Genomic DNA, 18,265 nt, shown 5'->3' with positions numbered 1-18,265 from the left:
TGGGATAGAGGGTCCCAAGTGGGCTTTGTGCTGATAGCAGCCAGTCCAAAATGGGGCTCAGACTCTCAAACTGAGCGATCATGACCTGAGCTGAAGTCAGACGACTGAGCCACAGCCACCCAGGCGCCCCTCCACCTCCCCATTTCTACCTGGCTACTGCTGGCACACAGAAAAGCTGTTTGATTTTGGTACATTTTCCTTAATCCATATATCCTAATACCTGTAATATTTTGTATAGCTTTGTAGTTCAGTCTTTTAAGGAGTGATTCTCAAAGTTTTGCCCTGAACTAGAAGCATCAGGATTGCTTGGGAACGTGTTAGAGAAGTCCAAATTCTTGGACTCTTAACCCAGATCTACTGACTCAGAAACTTTGAGGGTAGAATCTAGACTTTGGGATATTTAGATATGGAAACATAGTTGAAAAATAATGACAACATTTTCTTTTTCTTTTTTGATTTTTTACAGATAGTTATATTTCTTCTTAACTTGTAGCATTAGGTGAAACATGTAAGACAGCGTTGGGTACTAATAGATATAATCTTGACTTTGATTTTGTTTAAAAGAAGACTATTGTTTGTTAGTTTCTGGTGTTTAAAAGTTCTCTTACTATTTGAAATTTTTACGCAGAGTTTTAAACAGGAATGATGACTGATTTTTGTAAATGTTTTACAGGATTTACTCCCATAATCATGGGAGTTTTGCCTTTAACTTATTAGTGTTTGAAATATGTGGATGAGTTTCCAAATGTTGAACCACATACACAATCAAGGAATAAATACAACTTGGTGGACTTATTTTAATATGTTGCTGGATTTGTCTTGCTATTGCCTATTTCCTAGCATTTTAGTTAATTGAATTGTTTGTTTCCTTAAAAACAACATTACGGTATTTTTTCTTTCAATAATAATATTATATCAATAATATTGTTACAACATCTAATATTGTTAATGCAGCTTTTCCTGTGTCAGATTTAAAGGTTAATTGCATTTTATTACCACATATTTTCTGTAGCTCCTCAGACCTCAAACCATAACAGTAACAATAATAATAGTTGCCTCTATGTATTCTCATTAGAATTCTCCCAAATATCTGGCTGGGTAGCTGCCCTCGTCAAGTGGAGCATGTAACCATCAAACTGAAGCACGAATTGGGGATTACAGCTGTAATGAATTTCCAGACTGAATGGGATATTGTACAGAATTCCTCAGGCTGTAACCGCTACCCAGAACCCATGACTCCAGACACCATGATTAAGCTATATAAGGAAGAAGGCTTGGTCTACATCTGGATGCCGACCCCAGATATGAGCACTGAAGGTAAGCATCAGAAAAATCTTTCTGGCTTCTTGTTGAAGTGTTTCAGAGAAGCCATCGCTGTCTGTCTGTCTGTCTTTATCTATCTATCTATCTATCTATCTATCTATCTATCATCTATCTACCTACCTATCTACCTACCCACCTACCTTTATGTCTATAATTGAGTGACTTAAATATGAGTGATAGAAATGGAATAACTATAAGGTATTTAGGTTTAATAGATTTGACATATTTTGATAATTTGGCCAAGATTCTGTTTAACATGGCTCCTTTGATTTGTTTATTCATTAACTATATGTCTGTTGTGTGCCTGATGTATGTGTGGCATTATGCCGGCAGCTGGGAACACAGTGGTGAGGAAAAGCAGGCATAGCTCCTGTCCCCATAGACCTTATAGTCCTAAAGGGAAGACACACATTAATCAAATAACCACGAACAGAAATTCACAAATACGATGAAACTTGTGTTAGAAAGATACTGCTGTGAGAGCATATGCACAGGCAAATCAGATGTAGGAAGAGGGTCAAGGAAGGTTTTCCTAGGTATGTTTGAGCTAGATCAAAGGATGGGGTTGCTGGGGGTGAGGGGGCAGCTTAGGAAGTCTCTGCTGCAGGAAAACATAGAATGTTCTAAAAGAAGCCCAGTATGGCTGCAGGTCAGGGAATGAAGGAAGAGGATCTTGCAGATTTGGGCCACAATAAGGATTTTAGACTGTCTCCTAAAAGCAGTAAGAAGCAGTTGAAAGGGTGGGAGACTGGGCTAGTGCCAAGATCACCTTTTTTTTTTTTTTTTTTTCCCCTTCAGAAGTGCGGTTTGCCCTGTGGACAAAAGATGGAGGTGGGCTCTCAGTGGATCTGGGGACACCAGTTAGGAGGTTACTGCGATAGTTGAAGTGAGAGATAATGAGGGATGACACAGTTGGGGGCAGGGTGGCAATGGTGAGGCTGTAGTTACTGCACAAGTACTGGCTGAGCATGTCTTTGTGAAGAGGGGTCAGGACATGCGTGCTGCTGGGAAAATGAGAGAGACAGAAGGCATAGTTTTGATCTAATGGCAAGAGGTGATAAGACAAGCTCAAAACTAATTACAATGCAGAGAAGAATGTGGTGTGAGTAACGAGTCACGTGTTCCTCATGGGTTATGAGGTGGGGAGAAAAGCACAGGGAGGCTATATTAATGTCATGGCATTTGAGGTGGGCGTGGCTTTGACACGTTGATGGAGAGGGAGGAAGGGCATGCCAGGTGGATGAAACAGTGTAAGTCAAGGCCTAAGGCATGGCATTTTACAGGAATGCTCTGTATTTCAGCACGGCGGTAGAGTAAGGTTCTCTCTGGGAAAGGAATGAGGGGAAGTGAAGCTGAGAGAATCAAGTTACACTACTAGTTCAACCGGCTGTCAGCAGGGGGCAGCAGAGGGCTGTGGGAATGGCATTGGCAAGGGACTTTGGTGAACTGCTATTCTGGGGGAAAGAAGGAAGGCAGGGATGCCTAGCCAAGAAATGTCTCCACCCTCAGTCCTCTTCCCCCCACAAAGTACATAACGTATCAGACACTCTCCTAAGCAGTTTCATGCCCAACTCATATAATTCCGACAAGACTCCAGGCACATGTAGTTATCTCCATTTTGCAGAGGAAGAGACAGGTACGGAAATGTTAAGTAATGTGGCCAAGGTCATAGGGAAAGACACACAGCCTGGATTTCAACACAGGCATTCAGACTTGGATCATGGCTGCAGACACAGCGCTACGGAGCTACTCCCTGCGTGCTCATGTGGACTTTCAGTCCCCTGTGCTCATGATGACCTGGAGTTAGACAAAGACCATTTGCCAGGGAGATGGCTTGTCTCCCCAGAGTCAACAGTCCAGGATGTAGGTGGGGACAGAAGACCTTGAGGATCCTTGGGAACCTGGCTGTTGCCTGCCTTGGCTCTTTATGAATCTCAGGTGGTTCTCATGGCCGGGCTGGACTGAACCATCACTCGGGATGAGGTGTAATTTTTCTTCCTGAAGAGGAGATTGTTTCGTTACTCTTGGTGGTAATGCTGGTCCAAAGAAACTTGATTGAGCCATTAGAGCTGTGCTGTTTTTCAAGGAAACAAAATAACTTTGGTTGCACATAAGACCATCGGTTGAATCTAGGCCCACTATAGTTGTGTTAAAATCTTTTGTGGGGGTCACGCAGTCACCAGGCCCCCATCCCTGCCACAACAGTGGAGTGCCTTCCACCCCGGAGCAGTTTGACAAACACTGGTGACAGCAGAATGAAGGCCCCTGAGTAGCTGTGTGATATCGAGCAAGCTAGTTCCTGCATTTGGAAAATAGGGTAATAGTTTCTGCCTTACAAGATGATAACAATAGAATAAGATGATTGATACGAAAGTGCTTTGTGTTTCTGGTTTCAAAACAGAGAAGATTGTAAGGACCACGTGCCTGTAGCTTCCAGAGAGCGTTCTGATTCTTGCTGCTTTGATTCTGATTTCATAGCATCGTTACCCGTTGGGAGTGTAACGTGAGACAAGCTTGGAGTAGCTGAGCTGCTAACTGTAGCCGCGTCCCGTTCCATTCCAGGCATTGATTACCCGAGGGCCCTGGTGACTAATAGGTGTTTGCTCGATAGTTTGGGGTATGCAGAAGCCTGAGGGAAAACTCCACCCCCAAAGGCCCACTGTAGTTGTGTTAAATTCTTTTGGGGGGTCACAGGGTCACCAGGTCCCCATCCCCACCACAACAGGAGAACACCTTCTACACTGAGGCAGTTTGGCAACACCAATGATAGCGAATGAAAGCTCCTACTTGGCAAACTCTGAAGGTTAAATGAAGGCTTTCTTTGGCTCAGCATAACTGGGGGAGTAATCAAAGGGTTAATGACCATTCCAGAGTCGCAGGGGAGGTTTGGACCAATAGATTAATCTGTGTGGCTCACAATATTAGCACAATGAACATATAGGTTAATTTAGCTGAATATTTTTAGAACTCTAGAGAAAAATCCATCTGGAAGTGTTTTGAGCTGTAGCATAATGCTGTCAGATAAAGTCTGAGAAAGAAGACAGTGTGTTAGGCCTGACTGTCACCACTGGTTGTCACAGGCCTGTTACAATCAACTGTACTATCGATCCTTACTCTTGTACATTTTGTCATATGTAGAGGAGTTAGTTAGGATTTTTCTTTTCTTTTCTTAAAAAAAATTGGTTTGTGTCTTTCACCTGAGACATGAAAAGCTCCCAAATCTAGCAGTCACCTGAAAAAAAACCCAAGTCTGTTCATTAAAATTCAGTTTTCTTTCACATAGGAAGTACTCCGATTGTGTTTTGACCTCTATCAGTGCAGTGCTGGTGATAACAAATGGTCTGCCCTTGCCTCCCAAACGACTTAATGTGCTTCCCAGAGTCCCCAGCTGCCCCTTTGTTTGGACAGTTCTGTCCAACGCTACCCTGTGCGTGCAGCCCTGCCATGAGGCGGTCACTGACCTTGGGGCCACAACACGTTGGGCTTGGGCCTTGTTGCCACCACGGAGCTTTGTGATATCAAACAGGCTAGCTCCTGCATTTGGAAAATGGGGTAATTATTTCTGCCTCATAGGTTTATAACAATAGAATAAGATGATTGATATGAAAGTGCTTTGAAAATCACAAAGTTGGGACTATATTTTTTAGTCCCAAGTTCTTAGTTTTCTACCAGAGGATGTACTAGACAGTATGGACCTTATCTATATTACACTGCAAAGGTGAAAAAGGAGATATGCTCAAATAAAATAATCATATATCCTGCCATAAATCTGCCTGGAGTAAAAAAGGAAGGGAGGGAGTGAGCATGTGTGTGTGTGTTTGTGTGTGTGTGTGTGTGTGTGTGTGTGTGTGTGTTGGAAAGGCTGAGAGATGTTCCAGAAGTAATTTCTTTCAAGGTCAACCTTAGGTAAAGGGCATCTTCAGGGCCTTTTCCACTCTTCTCCCTGATTTCAAGTCCTTGTCCCCTTTCTCCCAATCTTTGTTTGCTCACTGCATGCTTTCAAGAAGCTTTTAATCATTACAGAGTCGGATTAGCCTAGAGGAGGTGTGGACCACAAGTTAGATTAGAGGGGTCTGGTAGTGTCTCAGATCTAATTAGTATTATTGGATTTTGTTTCATTTTATTTTTTATTCATGCACTTAATGAATGCTTCTTGAGCATCCACTGAGAGCCAAGGCCTGTTTTAAATTCCAAAGTAAGAACCACAGACAGTTAAATGTTTTGTTAGACCTGCACAGGGTTTAAAATTTTCAACTTAGTTGCCAACAGTTAAAATTTGGAATACTTGTTATAAAAAATCTGGATTTCTCTCTTGCCTTTAGGTATTATCATTTGTATGCATGGAAACTTCTTATCTAATTAACTTCTATATGGAACCGAAGTATATGAAACATGAAAAATTAGAGGCCCTTGTTGACACCGGTTTATTGTGCAAGCTCTGATTATGGACACCCTCTTTTTATTCCTTGGTGGGTTTTGCATTAGCTCAGTCTCCCTAGAATGGGTTTTGTAATCGAGGGATATGGCCCATTGGGCACAGAAAGCTCCTGTAGGGCAGAAGGCCTAACCCCCAGCGAGGATGTTGCTCTCACCTGGGTTAGGAGCAACAGTGTAACCAGGTAGGTCGGGGTCAGAGGCTGAGGATTCAGACTGACAGCATGGGGGCCAGCAAGTACCACAGACCAGGCAGGTTAGGGAAGGGCAGTAGTATAGTGGTTAAGACCAGAGGCTCTGGAGTTGTGCTGGCTGGGTTTGAATGGTCACCTTGGGCAAATCTCCTCGTCTCAGTTCCCTCAGGTATAAACGGAGGATAATAATAGCACCAACCTCATAGTTGTTAAAAGGTGATTGTAAATGAACTATTGCATGCACAGTGCTTAGAACAGCACTTGGCAGGTAGAAGGGGCAGGTAGATGTTAGCTGTCATTAATCAAAGTAGACTGATTTGTAGTCCTTAGACATACAAATAAGTGAGAGCTCCAGTGGAGGCCAGGCCGAGACAGGTGGACATCCTGGACCAGGTCCTTGTCTGCTGTCCTTTCTTCTTATTTAGTTTTTTGTTATGTTATTGAAATATTTGTGTGGCAGTTCTTAAGTGAGGTGGCTAAGTGATTCTAGGAGAAGACCGCTGCAGGGTGATACCGGCAATTAAACGGGGGGCCTTCTGGAGCTTCCCGATGGCAGCTGCCACTTACTTTCCAGGACTACATGTCCGAGGTCACAAAATTCTAAACTCACACATTTCCCTTTTCAGCTTCTAAGCTGTATGCATGCCTCTTGAAGAACCTTTTACAGATAAAAAGGAAAGGGAGAGATATTGCCCCATTTGGGCCGTTTGATGAAGACCCTTCCTCCGGGAATCTCTGGCCAGAGAGTGCGCTGAGGGAAGGGATCCTGATGGGTCCATGTGAACCTGGGCTTGGGCAGGTTGGTGGCATGGATGCTGTGTAAGCTGAACACAGGGGCTGGGGCTCTGACTCCAGAAGCTCCTACAGCACATGGTCACTATTTGGACACTGGACACTTAATGAAAATCCATGTTAATAATGATTCTCAAGGCTATATTTTTTTATTATTTTTTTTAAATCTATTTTTGAGAGGGAAAGAGAGAGAGAAAGAAAGAGAGAAAGAGAAAGAAAGAGAGAGAGAGAGAGAGAGATAGTGTGAGCAGGGGAGGGGCAGAGAGAGAGGGAGACACAGAATCTGAAGCAGGCTCCAGGCTCTGAGCTGTCAGCACAGAGCGCAATGCAGGGCTCGAACTCACGAACTGTGAGTTCAGAACCTGAGCCAAAGTCGGATGCTTAACCGACTGAGCCACCCCAGGCTCCCCTAGTCAGTAATCTTATAATATTGTGTGGTGACAGATGGTAACTACACCTATTGTGCTGAGCTTAGCATGTAGTATAGAATTGTCCAATTACTGGGTTGTACCCCTGAAACTAACATCGTATGTCAGCTGTGTTTCAAGAAAATAAGTTTGTTTTCAGCTCATCTCCTGGCAAAGTACACGGTAGCTGGAGAGGCGGCTGTGACAGGGAGCTTGGCACGTGATGCCAGCTGTGGCAGGAGCAGGAAGAGCCCGGCTTCACAGTTTGCTGTATGGTCATTCCCTTCCCAGCCAGTATTACTTGGGCTACACCTCTAACAGCCCTTCCGCAGAACAAAAGCCTTGCACGTGGGCAGGCCTCACCCTTGTTGGCAGGGCTGCTCAAGCATATTTTGGAAGTTTTGCCTCTTCTGATCTCCCAGCTCACATGGTAAGTCAAGTACACAGTACTCTCCCTGAGGCACGCAATGAGACAGCTCTCTGGTGCATATGACATTTTGCATCTTTCCATCTCCAGTGATATGTGACTGCCTCTGGGGAAGTGCCATGAGCAGCTGCCTGTATGGGATGCCCCCCCAGCTCTAACCTCAGAGTACCCCACAGCCTAGTGAGGAAGTGCAAATCGGTTACAGTTGATGGCTGGGTTTGAGCCTGCAAACTCAAGTGGCACAGAGGAGCTGGTGTGTCCCCACCTCAGACGCCCTCGGCGATCAGGCAGGGAGCACGAACGTATGGCAACAGGCAGTAGGAGGAGATGGAGCCTGAGGAACTGCGAAGGGTGCCCTGACTAAAGACATTCCAGTCAGAAATGGCCCTAAACTGCTGTGTGGGACCTGTAGCTTTAGATGCCTTGGAAAGCGATGAATAGAATGCCAGCAGCAAACGTAGAATATTGTACTGGCTTCCATGTAGATGTTTCTGCTCCTGTCTCAGAGCAAGGTGAGCCTGAGGCTAAGGTGGACCCACCCCAGACGGAGGGGCAAGTGAGAGGGCCTTCAAACCATGATGGGGTCTTGTAACATCTATCTGTTCTTCTGAGATGCTGACCCCTGATTCCCATGTGTTGTGTTGGCCTCTTAAGGGGCACTTGCATTTTAAAAGAGGACATCTAAAGAGGGAAGTCTGAACTTACTTCAGTGGTTCTCATGACCTCGCGGCTCCACTCCACCATGGAATTCCAGGCCTCCGTGAGGATCTGCATTGAAATCATTTGAGGGAGGAGTTTCCCCCACCTTTCCAGTTATCCAGGGGGGTAGCAACGTGAAGCACCATTGTGCCCCTGTGAATTCGAGAACACAGAGTAGCTAGAGGGTGCCAAGTCACAGGCACATAATCCAGGTTAGGTAATCTGTATAGTTTCCTTCTTTCATTCCCCTTTGAAATAATTTATAGTGACCGTCATCCACCCCCACTCCCCCTGCCACAAATTTACTGTCTTTGCTCTGAGAACCTGTGTGCAAAAGAAACTCCAGGCATGTAGGAGTTTGATGACTTTAGGGGGCTCCTGCCTCTCATGAGATAAGAGTCCAGCAGGCCTGAGCAGACCATTGCCTATCCTTTCAGTGTGTAAAAGAGAAGACATTTGATCACCTGATAATCAAAATAATAGTCACGAGGTGATAATAACTATAATCACAGTTGCACAGCAAAGGAGAAATGGAATCATTTCAATACTCACTGGTTCATGAGGGAACAAATGAATGATCGTTTATCACATGTGTATCAATTAATGTTAGCATCTCATTGGCCAAATGAAAATTAGCATATATTGAGTGAAGAAGATTGACTCCTTTGGCGAACATGGATTAATTCTGTGTTTTGCATTTATCCCGAAGATCCATTTGGATTAAAGAAAGTCCAGGTGAAATCCTCTAAATCTCTGCCCAATCTGTACAAGCCAATCTGATAGATGTAAAAATCCGTTCTTCTGACCATAGACAGTGGTTAACTGTTCTTTGAAAGGAAAGTTGCGCCGATGCAGAATCACTCAAAGCAAAAGCAAGTGACGGTTCAGAGCTGATCCGTTGCCTCTGGAGGGCTCTTTCTGCTTTATCATTAGCGGGCTTTGATATCGTCCCACCTTCTCCGTCAAAACAAAGGAATGGAGCCAGCTCTAGCGTCCCCGCCTCTGTCTGCATGGCACTCATTTCACCAGGCGCTGCAGGACTTATTACGAGTGGCGATATTGGGGTTCGTCATTCATGTGTATGTGCTGTGCTTTCTCAATCCCAGGCCGAGTACAGATGCTGCCTCAGGCTGTCTGTCTCCTCCACGCACTGCTCGAGAATGGACACACCGTGTACGTTCACTGCAACGCCGGCGTCGGCCGGTCCACCGCGGCCGTGTGCGGCTGGCTCCAGTACGTGCTGGGCTGGAATCTGAGGAAGGTGCAGTACTTCCTCATGGCCAAAAGGCCGGCTGTGTACATTGATGAAGACGCATTGGCCCGGGCAGAAGAAGATTTTTTTCAGAAATTTGGGAAGGTTCGTTCTTCCGTGTGTAGTGTGTAGATGGCCCATCTGCCTCCCCACCCTCCCGATGTCCTTAGGAACCCAGTTTCCTTAGGTGACGTCAGTGGAAAGACCTAGAAACGAAGATTCCATCAGAACTAACAAGACTGGTCACTTGGCTTTTCCCACGACCCGCCCCCTCTAGTCTGGGGCTGACTTTCTATTATGCTTTGGTTGGACTGTATTTTCTTTGAAATGTTTTACAGTGGAAATTGTGACTGATACATGAGAAAAAGCCACAAGCAATTGCGCTGTGCAGTATTCTAGCATCAGACAGAAAAGTAATGCATCAAGTTCCTGCTGCCTGGCTGCAGACCAGCCCTTTGCTTTACAGTTGCTGGATTTGTTGTGCGAATTAATGACATCTTCTTGCTGCATTGTAATGTGACAGGCAGGAGTGTAGATTTGATCACTTGTGTGTTGATACATACATACACACACATACACACATACACACACACAGGTGCATCGCTTTCCTGCTCAACTGAATCGAAATGATAAAATGAGAGCTGGTCAGTTGCCAGAGAAGGGAATAGGGAGAGAGGCCTGGGCTGTGACGAAGGAAGAGCTCACACTGACTGAAAAGTGATGGCTTTCTAGACTTCGTGTTGGCATCCTGCTTCACAGTTGTTCAAGTTGGTTCCGGGGAATCACCTTTCTTCTCTACCCACAACCCTGTGTGACAACCAAAGGAGAGTTATTGTCTGTCTCCTTGTTTTAGTTGAGGTTCAAGGAGCATTGACGGCTTACCCGAGGTCTGAGGGCTAGTCGGGGGCCAGCTGGTGTTTAAAACCCATGTTGAGGTGACTCAGTGCTTTCAACACAACTTGTCTTTTCGGCACAGTATAGTGGATTCTGTTTCTCTCAGAATAGGGTCAGTTTTTCTGCAGCAGTGTCTACAGTGAGAAATGGAACATCATTCTGATTAGTTGCCAGAGAATTTAGGAAAGTGGTTATGTTTTGGGCAACCTAATTTGAAATATGATGGGCTGTCTCAACACCCAAGTGGCCGGAGCCATCGCTCAAGAGGGGAGCTGTCCTATCCTACCAAAAGAGCCCCAGTCCATGAATAATTGTTGCACAGTTTAGGAGCGATCCTGTTTCAGCCCTCAGTTTAAAACAATACGTAGTTAACTGTGCCTCCAGGATATCTAGCTCACTACCCTAGGTTCTGTAGGAAATACAAAGATGAACAAGACTTTGCCTTCGAAAAGGTCGCAGCACAGAAACAGCCGTGTGTTCAGTCAACCACACTGCAGGGTCGAACCACGAATGATATGCCAGAATAGGGGAAAGGAGAAGTAACTTTTATTGGGTGCCTCGTGTGTGCCAGGTGCTTTACAATTTTAATTTAACCTTCACAGTACCCTATGAGGGCGGTTCGTTACTTCTGATACATAGATGAGGAAACGAAGGCTCAGATAGTTAAATCAACTGCCCAGCATCACACGGTGAATAAATAGAGGAAATGAAATACAAAGCTTGGTTTGTCTGATTCAATGCCTATGCTTTTTCTATTAAGTTACAATGCCTGTTTATTTTTCTGCTCCTTTTTTTCTTCCATAATTATTTATTGATAGATATGAGAGACTGTGAATTAGGACGTATGGGGGACACATGGGTAAGTTCCCTGGAGTTCAGAGGAGGGAGGGGTGTCCTCACTGTGGGACTCGCGGGATGACTTTTGATTTGTCAGAGAAGGCCAGACAGCTCACATTTCTCCTGCAAGTTTACAAAGTTAAATTTATAAGGCAGGATTGAGTATTATGAAATCTAGCTCCGTTGCTAAAAATAACTAGAGATAACTATTGTATCCAAGTGACCCATTTATGATCATAATGTGTTGTGTAAAACTCAGTCTTAAAAATGGAATATTTCTAATTATGTGTGTGTGTACATGTGTGTGAGAATTTCTTTAATGCCTAAGAAGTTCGGCTATGTAACCACCACTATAGAAAGACCCCTATGGATGGATTTTCTCCTTTTTCTCCTGATAGGAAAAATCAGTTTAGTGCTATTAAAGAATGTTTTAGAATAACCTCTCTTGTCCTCAATAAATGGATGTCTGATGTATTTCAAAATCACCTGGAATTTTGCTAAATAAAAGCATTAAAAATGACCTCTGATTGGAGCACGTGGGTGGCTCAGTCGGTTAAGCGTCAGATTCTTGATTTCAGCTCAGGTCATGATATCACAGTTCGTGAGTTCAGATCAGGTCATGATCTCATGGTTCATGAGTTTGACCCTCACATCAGGTTCCGTGCTGAGAGTGCAGAGCCTGCTTGGGATTCTCTCTCTCCCTCTCTTTGTCTTTCTGTCTCTCTCTCTCAAAATAATAAGCTTTGACCTCTGTTTATAGGATTAAACTTTTTTATTAATTTAATCTGAAATCCAGGAGAACACACTGTGTTTCCCTATTTGTAGAAGAAACAGTCAGCTGAGCTAAATTGTTTTTTCCTTGTCACTCTTATTTTTTCGGTCGTTGATGAAAATCAGCAGTTACAGGACAAAAGGAAGACAAAGGTGAGGGCACCGCAAAGAAGTGAGGATGAAAACCTCAAAAGTGTGTCACAGAAAATCAAAGCAGAAACCGTGCCATTAACTGCTTGTCACTGGCATTAACCAAACTTTCCAGTCACAGATTTCTTAAAGAAAAGCAATATCTCACTCATGGTTAAGAAATGTCCAAATAAGTTTGCGTCTTTAAGCTTGAATCATTGTCCCTCAAATATTTTGTGTGTATTATTAGGAAATATCTAGAAAAATAAACCTTTTTTGACCAACTTAAGGTGTGGGTGAAATAACGATGAAAAAAAAAATGTGGTTAGGACCTTGGAAACAGAGTATGAAAGGCAGGCTGTGAAGATGAGTTAGAAAGGAGAACTTGCCACACAGGAAAAACACCGAGTCGGGGTGTTCAGAAGTTACAACCGAGAGGTTCTTTACAGATGACCTAGTTAATTCCTTTATTTGACACAGGAGCAAACTATCACTCAGAGACACCAAGCAACAGTTCCTGGGGCAAGAGCTCGAATTGACAGCCAGAGGGAAGGGAAAAGCTGGGAAGATGAATCGCAGAATTTATTCAGATTTACTGAGGGGTTACAGCAGAATTCATGAGCGAGAACAGCCAGGACCGTGTGTGGGGAAGGATTAATGGAAAATGGAGCAAGTGGAAGAAAAATGGCTAAAATGAGAAAAAGCAAAGGGCAATGGAATTTCCAAAGGAAGAAAAGGCAGGGATTTCCTTTCACAAAGACTGTCCTGGGAGATTGAGAGGGAAGGTGTGATGGGAGGAACAGGGGTGAGATGAGGTCATGTTCCCAGGAGAGGGGGGCACACTCTGTGTCCACTGACTTCCCTTTGGGACCAGATTTCAGCAGGAAAAAGGGGCAGCTGGATGTGATGTGCTGACCCCAAAGTGGCTTGTTACCTATAAGGAAAAAAGAAGGTGCCATTGGAGATGGGACTGAGACTAAACAGGACAGCATGGGTTAAGCCACCTCTCACTTTAATAACAATAACTGAAGTAATAGTAAGGGGACGAGGAAGGACCACAGTAACAACTTCATTCATTCTAACAATAAAAATGGCAATAAGAGTAACAGGAAGAGGAAGGATAACAGCAAAAAGTAACAAATTCTAACAATAACAACAGCAATAATAGTAACAGGAAGAGGAGGGACAATAGTAGCAACTACTTTGGTCATTCTAACAATAATAATGGCAAAATTGCTAAAGGTAAGAGATAAGACAATGGTAATAACAACTTCACTCTCTCCTTCCCCAACCCATTGCTCCAGAGTCTGTTCCTTATTCGGTTAATGTTGCTCAGGACTGAACCTCAGAGCCATTCTTCACTCCTCTCTTTCATTCAAATATCACATTCAATCCATCAGGATAACTTGGCACTTCTCTTGTCAAAGCATCTAGAGACTATCTACGTTTTACCTCCTCCACTGACCAACTCTGGTCAGAGCCAGTGTGATCTCTAGACTGGACTCTGGAAACAGCATCCTTACTAGTCTCTCTGATCTCTTCTTCCTCAAATCTACTCTCATCTAGTGGCCAGGGTGATCCTATAAAATGTATGTCAGATCATGTCATTCCTGTGCTCAAAACCTCCAATGACTTGCCATGTTATTCAAGGTGCAAGCAAAAGCCCTCCTGGGACACGTACACCAGTCCTCTGTTACATCTGTGACCTCCTCTCCCACGGCCTCCCAGCTCATCCTGCTGTAGCCGCACAGGCCTTCTTGCTCTTTGGGTACTCCAGGCTGGCTCCTACCACAGGGCAATTGCACTTGCTTCTCTGTCTGCCTGGTGTGCTGGCTCAGGCTCTTCCCTCCTCCAGGGATGCCTCTCTGGGCCAGCCTATCAACAGCTGCCATGTCCAACCCCAGCCCTCCCTCCCTCTCATTCTCTGCGTCCTTTCTGCATGTGGAACTTAGTACTGGCCCATACATTACATAATTTGCTTATTTGTTTTATTGTCTGCATCCTTTCGCTACAATGTCAGCCTCAGAAGGGCCACAGTTTAGATTGTTTTGTTTGGTGACTCACCTGGAGTGCCTCTGTCAGAGCCTGGATTATGGTCCAATGGTTGCAGACCAAGAATAGCTAGTAACTGTTGAGAGCATCCGTGTTTCATGTACTGCTCTCTATGCTTTATGCATATCAGCTTATTTCAGTTTCCCACCACTGCTATGAGGCACATATTGTCATAGCCCCTATTTTGCAGATAAGAAAACTAGAAGCGTAGAGAAAACATTAACTTGTTCTAAGTAAGACAGTTTCATCCCTGGTCTGGGGGAGTAATCTGATGACCTCCCTGTATAAACACTGGGCATAGTATGTGTGTTGCTTTGCTAGGGCGGCCTTTAAGAAGTACCACAAATTGGGTGGCTGAAACAGCAGACATTTACTGTTTTACCATCTTGGAGGCTACAGGTCTGAGAACAAGGTATCAGCAGGGCTGGTTCCTTCTGCGGGATGTAAGGGAGGATCTGTTCCCAGACTGTCTCTGAGTTTGCTGTCAGGTCCTTGGTTGGTAAAAGCATCTTGCTGGCCTCTGCCTTCATCTTCACATGGTCTTGTCCCTGGGCATATGTCTGTGTTCAAATTTCCCCTTTTTATAAGGGTACAAGTCACTTTGGGATAGTGGTCCCCCCCCATCCCCAACTCCAGTATGACCTTGTCTTAACTAGTTATATCCAAATGATGTCACATTCTGAGCTATTAGAGGTTAGGACTTCAACATATGAATTTTTGGGGGGGAGGGACATAAGTCAAACCATAAAACTACAGTAAACAGCTACCTGAAGTCTGTGGAAAGTGAAAAAACCCCAAGTAGGTTGGAGGAGAGTGGCAATTTGGAAGGAGGGACCCGAATGGCCAAGTTTTCCTTTTTATAGGTATTAACCTGATGTCAGGCCACATTTATAGCATTGCTAAGACAGCTAAACACTGACAGAAAACCTTCTCATTTTTGGTTCAGGGATCCAGACTTGAGCAAAAAAAAAAAAAAAAAAATAATAATAAGCCTTTCCCAGGTGACAGAGATTAGTACCGGAAAAAAAACGTGCTTTACCACGGGCCCCTGCGATACTGGAAGAATTTCTGAGGGCTTCTGGATAAAGTTCTCTCATCCTGGAGAAAGAAAGAACTACAGGCAGAGACGCTCTTTCTTCCTTTGGTGTGTGGATGTGTGATCCCAGCTCATAGAATCATGCTCCTACCAGCCCGGGAATAAGCCGTCATAAAAGGACAGAGGAGAGAGACTGACGAAGCTGGAGGTACCTGCTAAGTTACCCCTGAAATCTACCCACCTCCTTGGCTTCCTGTTGTGTATGATGGTGTTCTTCTTTGTGTTTGAGTTAGTTAGAGTTGTGTTTTCTGTTGTTTATAGCAGAAGGCATTGTAATTGGTACGCTACCAATACATGCATTCTAGTTTTAAAGTAGTAGTTATTTTTGTCATAACTTGTGGCATGAAAACACATTTTGATCCTGATATAATTTGAACAGCTTATGTTTTACATTTTGCTTCTCCTGGGGGCAGCGCCCAAAAGTGGGTTTCAGAGGATAGTTCTTAAAAGGAAGATGGAAACTCTTGAATTATGACCTGCAATTTGAAATCTTGTGATGGAGAAAAGCCATTTGAGGTGGATTTATTAGACTTCAGGACATGTGTATATTTGGGATTTGTAGTTCTTGTCCTTTAAGCAATGGTTCTTATGTAGCTAGCTGAAAGCCAACTCCAAATGGAAGATATTGAAAGTTCTCCATTTTTTGGACAGTAGACAAATATGCTCCATAGAATTACACCTTCAGATAGTCTCCAAGCCTTATATGAAACAGGTAATCGTAATATCTACCCAAGTAGCTAGAAAAAAGTGAAATGGATGGAGGTGGCTTGAGGTTTCTGACTTCTTCTTCCTACCTTTAGAAATAAATTATACTGAGTATAAAGGTTAAGAAAGAAGAAGAAGAAAGCGAGGGGGAGGAGGAAGAGAAGGAGGAGAAGCAAGCAGAGGAAGAAGCAATAAAAACAAGAGATTTTTTTACAAATGGAATCATTAGCCCCTGAACATATGAATTGGGTTTTCTCATTTAAAAGTAGAACTCTCAAGTAGAAATTTAAATGAGAGAAACTTTAGACGATTCACATGACAATGTTTAGTGTTTCCAGTTATACACTTACATTATAAACTTAGAACAAGTTCTTATCTAATAAAACATATTCACAAATCTAGTACAACTCACATTCAAAACATTCTTTGGTTGAATAATGAGCTGTTTTTTCCCTCAGGTAAGGTCATCGAGAGTATGGTAAAAATGTATTTGTATGTTTCATATCATTGGTCTTGTACCAAGAAGCTCTTTGATCACTTTTTAAAGATGTTCTCGTAATCATTTTTATTTGTTTATCTTTGATTTCTTAGCATTAATGTAGTGTGGACATAAAATATGTGGTTAACATACAGTCTAGTAGGAGTGGAATAGTTAAAAAGTTAAGCGTTGGGCTCCTGTAACTAGAGGGTATGATAGGATTTCCAAGAATCTGTCCATGGGGAAAAACCTTTAAGCTTAATGCAACCTGAAAGTTATCATTAGACCAAAGGACAGAAACTCACGAATAAATTCCAGACAGCCATAAGTCAGAAAATGTGGGGTCATTCAAATAAAAGGATGAATTCCTGTCCCATAATTGTATCAGGCACTATACCAGTATTACTAAAGGAAATAATACTTAGCATTCAGTGAATAGGATGGCTGTCATTTAGAACCTGAACTGTAACCAATTAGTATTAAATGATCTGGCATAGCATCCGAATGGTATGGATTATAAAGGAGAAATTCGGAAGAAACTGGACAGTGATAGAATAGAGAGCTGGACCTAGAACAGCACAGAATACGTAACTGTCATTGTCACACCTATCAAAGCTTCCATTAATTCTTAGAGAAAACTCAGAATTCACGGAATGCAATTTGGTTGGCTTTATATGGTTGTTTAGTAAAATGAAATATATTTTCATTCAGTAGAGATCCTCTTCTTGCCCTCTAAAGTTAAATGACAAATCCCAAAGTGGATTTATGTTCCAGACAATTTCAGTGAAGATTTTGTATTGTGGACAAACAAGGTAACCATCCTCTATTTCTTACAGAATGGTGTTCAAACAAAGCTTATATCTGCCCAGTACCTCACAAGTTCCGGGACGTAAGCCATTTCTGTATATAGTGATTACTGATGTATTTGAGCTTATTTCTATTTGCTTAGCTTTTATTTAAAAATTGTTTTTGCTTTTTTTTTGTTTTATTTTCTCCTGTCTTGTTTTTATTTTTGACTTTAATGATTTCTTCTCCCTTACAAGGAAAGAACTTTGACATTGACTTATATCCACTGGTCTTTGCCTTCCTTCATGTTGAAATTATTATAATTATAAGATGTTTTTTTTTTTAATTTTTTTTTCAACGTTTATTTATTTTTGGGACAGAGAGAGACAGAGCATGAACGGGGGAGGGGCAGAGAGAGAGGGAGACACAGAATCGGAAACAGGCTCCAGGCTCTGAGCCATCAGCCCAGAGCCCGACGTGGGGCTCGAACTCACGGACCGCGAGATCGTGACCTGGCTGAAGTCGGACGCTTAACCGACTGCACCACCCAGGCGCCCCAATTATAAGATGTTTTTGATATACTTTCTCTTTTCTATCTTAGCTTAAAAAAATCTGTTAGATATGGCAAAGAAAATATTTGTGAGGGCACATGCTAGACTTAAAATTACCACACCATCCCATTTTTACTTTCTTATGTTCTCTCAACTTCCATTAAAATCGAGAACATGAAGCCCAGTGACTCTCAAGTTACTGGAAGATGAACATATTATTATCCACCTCCCCTGATGTTCTCCATCTCCTCATCGCCACAGCTTTCTTTCCTTTGCTTCATCCACTGGCACGTTTCCAAAAGCGTTGTTTCGTGCTGAAGTAGCTTATCTGCTGGGTAATCCTTCCTACCTTTCTCTTCATTGTGGCAGGTGGAATTCTGCCTTCAAATTTTACATTGTAATTTCCATTCAGATGCCAGGAGGTAGAGTATGTTTGCC

At 43.2% G+C, this 18,265-nt stretch overlaps 1 protein-coding gene across 2 annotated transcripts in view; it reads left to right on the top strand.

Moving 5' to 3' along the window:
• EPM2A (EPM2A glucan phosphatase, laforin) overlaps positions 1-11,779 on the top strand; it is a 107,819-nt gene extending 96,040 nt beyond the window's left edge. The window contains exons 3-4 of one of the 2 annotated variants that reach the window (XM_045499927.1): positions 1,076-1,317; positions 9,383-11,779. In XM_045499927.1, coding sequence (XP_045355883.1) covers positions 1,076-1,317; positions 9,383-9,660 — 520 coding nt within the window. In that variant the 3' untranslated portion in view covers positions 9,661-11,779. The remainder of the gene's footprint in view (positions 1-1,075; positions 1,318-9,382) is intronic. The other variant, XM_045499928.1, reaches the window with a different exon arrangement.
• Positions 11,780-18,265: the final 6,486 nt, after the last annotated feature.

Source organism: Leopardus geoffroyi, chromosome B2 (genome assembly GCF_018350155.1).
Source record: "Leopardus geoffroyi isolate Oge1 chromosome B2, O.geoffroyi_Oge1_pat1.0, whole genome shotgun sequence".
Lineage (NCBI taxonomy): Eukaryota > Metazoa > Chordata > Mammalia > Carnivora > Felidae > Leopardus > Leopardus geoffroyi.
This window is presented reverse-complemented; position numbering and strand designations above follow the sequence as displayed.